The sequence below is a fragment of the Austrofundulus limnaeus genome, unplaced genomic scaffold (genome assembly GCF_001266775.1).
Source record: "Austrofundulus limnaeus strain Quisiro unplaced genomic scaffold, Austrofundulus_limnaeus-1.0 Scaffold176, whole genome shotgun sequence".
NCBI lineage: Eukaryota > Metazoa > Chordata > Actinopteri > Cyprinodontiformes > Rivulidae > Austrofundulus > Austrofundulus limnaeus.
In genome coordinates, this window is record NW_013952578.1 from 899,397 (window position 1) to 906,127 (window position 6,731).

Sequence of the window (6,731 nt, forward strand, 5' to 3'; positions counted from 1 at the left end):
TATGAAGAGCAGCTTCTGGTTGTTGCAAATGTTTAAAAAGGCTATATTTTCATTTGTTCATTATCAAATTTATTTTTACAGTTTTTATTTGAAACATTTACATTAAACATTTTGTAATTTATTTATTTTATGCCCACAATTTTTTTTGAATTGTCTGATTTTGTTATTGTTTATGTTAAAAATATATATTTTTCTGCTGATAAGCCTGAGTGGTCTGTTTACTGTCCTTTGTATTTGTTCAAATAATTGTTCTGGGCAGGTTACAATATAAATGTGTTTGTCGTAATCATGTCTTGTGATTATTTTACACAAGTTTTACTTTTAAACTGTAAGTGTATTTAATTTAGTTACAGTATGTTAGTTTAGTTATGATATAAATACAATAAAAATTAAACCAAGATTTAGAATAATTATCATTTTGATCCATTTATTGGTAATGTCTGACTGGGCCTCGTGTCACTTTATGTTCAACAAATTGGGCCCAGAGGTCAAAAAGGTTAAGAGCCCCTGATGTAGAAGATCCTTAAGATAGGCTTGGGCCAAGCCATTTATAGCTTTAAAAACCAATAAAAGAATTTTGAATTCAATGCGATAAGAAACTGGCAGCCAAAGCAGAGAAGCCAGTACTGGAGTTATGTGGATCATGTTTTTTGGTTCCAGTTAGGAGTCGAACTGCAGCATTCTGAACCATTTGGAGACGTTGTAAAGAAGATTGGTCCAAGATTTTGTATAAATAGTTACAGTAACCTAAGCGTGTAGTAGTAAATGCATGAATACATTTCTCAAAATCTTTAAAACAAAAACTTGATTTTACCTTTGCTAGAAGGCGCAGATGAAAAAAGCTTGATTTCACATCAGCACTCACCTGCTTACCCAATTTCAAACAACTGTCAAAAATGGCACCAAGATTCTTAACAGAAGACTAATAAAAAGGGCTAGAGAACCAAGAATTTGGTCAGGTTTAGTAATAAGGTTCTTTTACCCAAAAAGTATGAATTGAGTTTTATTTTGATTCAGGTGAAGAAAATTTTGGTTCATCCATTAACTACTGTAACTTCAGTTAACAATCTGTTAGAGATTGTAGGGAATCATATTTATCATGTATTTTCTTTATGGGCATGCATATTTGGACATCGTCTGCAAAACAGTGAAAATAAATATTATATTTCTTAAAAATGTGTCCAAGAGGTAGCAAGTACAATATAAACAAAACAGGGCCTAAGATTGAACCCTGAGGGACTCCGTAATTTAGGGGTGCTGCCACAGAAGAACAATGAATGAATGAATGTCAAAATGCTGCACACAAGTAAAAACAAGTAAAAGCGCCTGACCTGGGGGTTGTAGTTATGGTCAAAGTGATAGGCCTTCTGTGGAATGGTAGGTTTTTGATTTTGTATGGACTGATTGTGGTTTCCAGCTCCGTGTCCCGGGAAGCCCAGCTCGTCATCCAACATGGGAGCAGACTGAGACCGTGACATGCTGGTCTGCTCCATAGAACCAGGGAGCTCAGGACGGTCCAAACTAGTCTGCTGCTCAATGGATGAACTATAGCTTTCCATGGGAATACTGTCAAAAGAGATGGAACAGTTGTGGTCTAAATGTAAATAAAACCCAATTACTAAATAAAAAAATGCACACTTGAACAAAACATACCTGTAGACTTTGTAGGAGCCGATGTCAATCTCATCTATGCTTTGTGATTTCTTAAACTTGGATCTGGTCTCCCTCATCATGGGCGACAGACGGTCGGAGCTTTTACTCATCACCACCGTTACCTTGTTGCCCCCACTGACCGTGAGCTGATCTTTCCTGTTCTGCTCCCCCTGTTTGTCATGGTATGTCCAGCTTCCCGGCAAAGGCCCTGAACTTGGTTCCAACCTTGCAGCAAAACACAAGGAACGATTCAGTCATGAAATTTACTAACAGGAACAAGCAGTGAGCTAGCCTGGCCCTCGCTTTCCAACAGTTGCGCTCTGGTAGAATTTCAACTGGGTCAATCAGCAGGAGGAGGAGTTGTGAACAATGACATCGATTTTCTGCTGTTTTAGTCTGCCTGCAGTTTAGCAATAGCAGCAGAGGAAGTGAACAAATCCCTTCCATAATAAATTAAATGTGTCTCTCAAAGCTCGCAGCATCATTTACAACCATCTCGTTCGGCTCAGATGGTTGTTTACAGCGCACGCAATTTCCGATTAGCTTCTTAGCTTAGCTTCCTTCACGGTCGAGCTGGCGCACTACATACATCATGGCCAAACATTAGTGACTGGGTAAATCAGATTCAATCATTTTAAACCTCAACAGAGTTCACGCCTCCAGCCAGAAATCACTTCTCAATGGCCGAGAGTCCAGACCCTCTGTACGAAGCAACGTGAAGAACAAGGGTCTGGTTTTTACCAGGTTAGCAGTGAACAGCAGAAAAAAGGCTACAGTTTCCCCAAACATATTAAAATTATGATAGTCAAAGACTAAGTTAGGTCCAATAAATATCTAGATAATGAAATACAAACAATTCATTTTAATAATGCAGTAATCTAATTTATAAACCTTATTTGTCTGAGAATAAATGATTACATAATAGTGTCAAACAGAACAATAAAGTCCTATTATTGTTCCATTAAATGTATTACTTTATTGTTTCAAAACCATTGTAGAACAAACTGAAAGCTGAAAGATTTTCAACATTAACTAGTTTTTTTTTATTAATTAAATAAAATTAATGGAGCAAAGCTGTAATTAACACATCACAAGTAGGGGTCCCTGCAGTACATGTTCTGTGGGCGGAGTATACCCTAACCATGATTGGTGGAGGTCTTGGCGTGGGCGGATTTGCCCTAATTGTGATTGGCAGAATTGGTATGTGGGCGGAGTTTGTCTTAACCGTGATTGGTCGGATTGACTTGTCTTGTGGGGGCAACTTAAAAGAGGAAGTAAAGGTAATTGTAAAATAATTTGATTTATTGACTGTCTATGTAAAGTTTAAAACAGAACAATGACAAATAAAAAAATATTTTGAACATGTAAGCATATGTAAACATAATTTATTGACTTCAAATTTCATGAGGCAAGCAACTTTGTGTCTCAAGTTATGACTAATATTAAGTCATGTTCATTGTTAGTGATCTTTTTATGGACTGGCTAGGAATGTTTTGACCGATCCAAACTGTTACACATCCCTTCACATGTAAGGAGTTCAAATTTTGTGTAGCTATCACCCTCTTGTCTCAAGTTATGGCTAATATTAATATTTATATTTTAAAAAATTGGTGATTCCGGGTCAATTTGACCAAGCTGATCCCAGCTTCTTCAAACCTCACCGTCAATCTGACCAATCATGTCTTGGGCAAACTACGTCCACAAAATAAGAAACTCCTACTTAGTGACTGCAGAGACCCCCTCCTCCCACAATGACTTAAAAAGCTGTGAACGTCGGTCTTAGAACTGAGATAAACTTGGCTCATGTTCAGTCACTTACCTTGAGTCTATGTCCTTGCGGTCAGGGTTGGGACTTGAGGTGGGCGTCAAGTCCAGCTTTGAAGGGAAAGCAGTTCTGTCTTCTAACGGGCTGGGGGTCCTGGTCCAGTTCTGCCAGGGGTTCTGGGAAGGAGGTCCAGAGGACTGCAGGTCATTGTCTGGGTTGTTGCGTTGGTTCGTGTGGTAGGGGAGTGTCTGAGTGTCCAGCTCTAAGGGAACTCCTACAATTCGATCTTGCCTGAGGAGGGGGCGGCGGCCGTGAGCCGAATTGCTGCGAGGTTTGGAGCCCAGCGGGGGGTTCCCTTGGCTGGTGTTGGACGACGAAGGGTCCAGAGGAGACTCCTCGGCGTCGAAGCCCGTGTTGTCGTAGTGAGGGGCCTCAGCCCAGTCGAAGGGCTCGCTGAGGGGACGCCGATCTCCACGATGCTGTAGGGTTCCTGATGGAGGGGTTTCCCTCTGGGAGAGCAGGGGCTTGGAGTCAATGGGCTTAGGGAATGACTGGGCAAGTCTGCAAAGACAGAAAAAAAAACACTAGTTACACATTATATTAAAATGGGCTGGATTTTACTTAGGTTCTACAAACAGATTAGTGGGAACACCAACATTTCCTTTCCATGTTTCTGATTATTCTTTGTGTTTTCTTAAAAGCCTTTGAGCAGCGACACATGTGAGTTATTATGTATCCAGGAGTGTGAGTGCCAAATAACAAAATTGTCGTTTGCAAATATAATTTTTTGGAAGGATGCACCCAAAAAAAAAAAAAAAAAAAAAAAGAAGAAACCATCAAGTGCACAGACTGTCATGTATTCTCTACCCCAGGGCATGTAAAATAACAAATTTAATGTCAAAAAATGCCAAAAAGTCAATTCCCACTGCAGGAGTCCCTTAGAGCACAGAGAGGCATCAGGGAGTGAGAGAAGAGAGCACAGTCTGTATATGAAGGGCATGTTTGTCCTTCTGTGTTCATACTGACAAATACACTGCCTGGCCAAAAAAAAGTTGTCACCAAAAAAAAATAAAGGTCACACCAATACTGTATCTCATTGGACCGCCTTTAGCTTTGATACAGCACACATTTGCTGTGGCATTGTTTGGATAAGCTTCTGCAATGTCCCAAGATTGATTTCCATTCAGTGTTGCATTCATTTTTCACCAAGATCTTGCATTGATGATTTTTATTTATTTTTGTATTTATCCTTTATTTGTACAGGAAAATCTCTTGAGACTCATTGTCTCATTTACAAGAGAGACCTGTTACACGCATCACAACAAAGTAACATACTGAATAAGATGTTACAAAATCAATGGGAACACCCTGTGTGGTAGTAATAACAGGGAGAAATGCAGGCACCTTCTTCTTGTTAGAAAATAACATGCCCTTAATCTTACTTGCATTCAGTAACGGTCTAAGTTGTAATAGTTGAGACTGAAAGATGTCAGAAGAGGACTGCAAGTGCTCAAAAACAAGGGCAAATGATTTTGCACGACAATAAATTACTGAATCGTCGGCATAAAAATGCACAGCTGCACTTGTAAGACCACGGTCCAGATTGTTTAGATGGCAAACAGTATAGGTCCTGAAAGCCTCCTCCAGCACATCCCAAAGATTCTCAATAGACACTGTGGAGCTAAACCATGTGTGAAAATGATGTCTCATGCTCCCTGAACCACTCTTTCACAATAAGAGCCCCCTGAATCCTGGCATTGTCATCGTGGAATATGGCCGTGCCATCAGGGAAGAAACAATCCATTGMTGRARTAACCTGGTCATTCAGTATATTCAGGTAGTCAGCTGACCTCATTCTTTGAGCACCTGAACCTAGCCCTGACCAACTGCAGCAACCCCACATCATAGACCTTAGTTAAACCCAGGTGGACACTTCATTTTTGGCCGAGCAGTGTATAATACGCAATAATAAATTAAATTTGTTGTTTATTGCTAAAAACTAATTCAAAACATAATTCAAAATCATTTTAATGCAGTTTCCCAGCTGCAGACATGTCCACCTCAATCATACGTGCACAACAACCAGAGTAATAACCTCAACAGGAGGACTTCTCCTTTTATTTGCTTTTTTATGTGTCTATGGAGAAAAATAGACTTATTACACAGAGGAGCAGAGACTGCATGCATTTGCATCTAAGCAGAGAGAAAAGACCCTAAATAAAAAAATATCTGCAGCATCCTAATGAGTCTCCCTGACCTTGACTGAGCAAGCAGAGAATAGAGGAATGCACACAAAGATGGAGGGAGGGAAGATGGATGAGTTAGGATGCAGAAGATTAAAGTGGGGTTTGAAATGACGGAGAAGATGAGGCGACTGAGGAAAGGAGGACAAGAAACACGGGGAAGGTGAGCCTACCTGTTGGTCCAGTGGGTCTGAGGGGCCTGGTCCTTGTTGGGGGCCGGCAGGGCAGGGGTGTGCGGGTGTGCGTGAGAATGCGGGTGCGAGTGCGTGTTGGCGGACGGATTGGAGGAGCCTGAGGAGCCTTGGGAGGGAGAGTAGTCTGAGTAGGTGGCTGAGGAGCCGCTGTGGTTCAGACAGTGGAGCTTATCTACCTCCTCATCTGTGGACTCTGAACAGAGACAGACACACAACCACAAGTGTCTCCATTCAGGGAAAATGTCACGTTTGTTGTTCTAATAGTTTCTGTACAACTGTTGACAAGGTTTGGCATAGATTAAAAAAAAATCAAACCTCTTTGTTACATTTCAATTCCTGCAGGTACGGCAAATCAACAAGCCTACAATATACAACAATTTTACTTGGTGCAAAGTGTCCCCTCCACTGAGTCACTCTCTTTAACAAAACTAAAAATAAAAAATCACCTGCATCGCATATTTGACCAAAGTTCAGCCCACTGCAAGGCTCAGTTATAAACTATTGAACTACTAAAAACAGCAAAAAAAAGGGGGAAAAAAGACAACTGCTCTGGAAAGTTGTAAAGCAAGTGGCATGTTTTTTTATTTTGTTGTAAATATCAACAGTAATATGAAGGTAATTTTGTTTCTTTATTATTGAATCAAAAAAAATGTTTCAATAAAAAAAATTCAATCCAAAAAAAAGTATTAATAAAATTAAATTCCTGGTACACCAGGAAATCGCTTCAGTCCACTCTAACCAATAGGGACACGTCTTACATAGTTCCTCCTTAGGCCCCGCCCAGATTTTCTTGTTCTCTGAGTTTAAAACATTTTTGAGTTCAACCAAAAACGCAGAGCATCAATCAAAAGTTTGAGATTCAAGCAAAGATTTCTG

At 40.0% G+C, this 6,731-nt stretch overlaps 1 protein-coding gene across 1 annotated transcript in view; it reads right to left on the reverse strand.

Moving 5' to 3' along the window:
- Positions 1-6,731, reverse strand: part of lrrc7 (leucine rich repeat containing 7) — a gene marked incomplete in the record, with an annotated part of 55,654 nt that overhangs the window by 27,484 nt on the left and 21,439 nt on the right. The window contains 4 exon segments of the mRNA XM_014017770.1: positions 1,332-1,566; positions 1,654-1,878; positions 3,473-3,979; positions 5,835-6,048. Coding sequence (XP_013873224.1) covers positions 1,332-1,566; positions 1,654-1,878; positions 3,473-3,979; positions 5,835-6,048 — 1,181 coding nt within the window.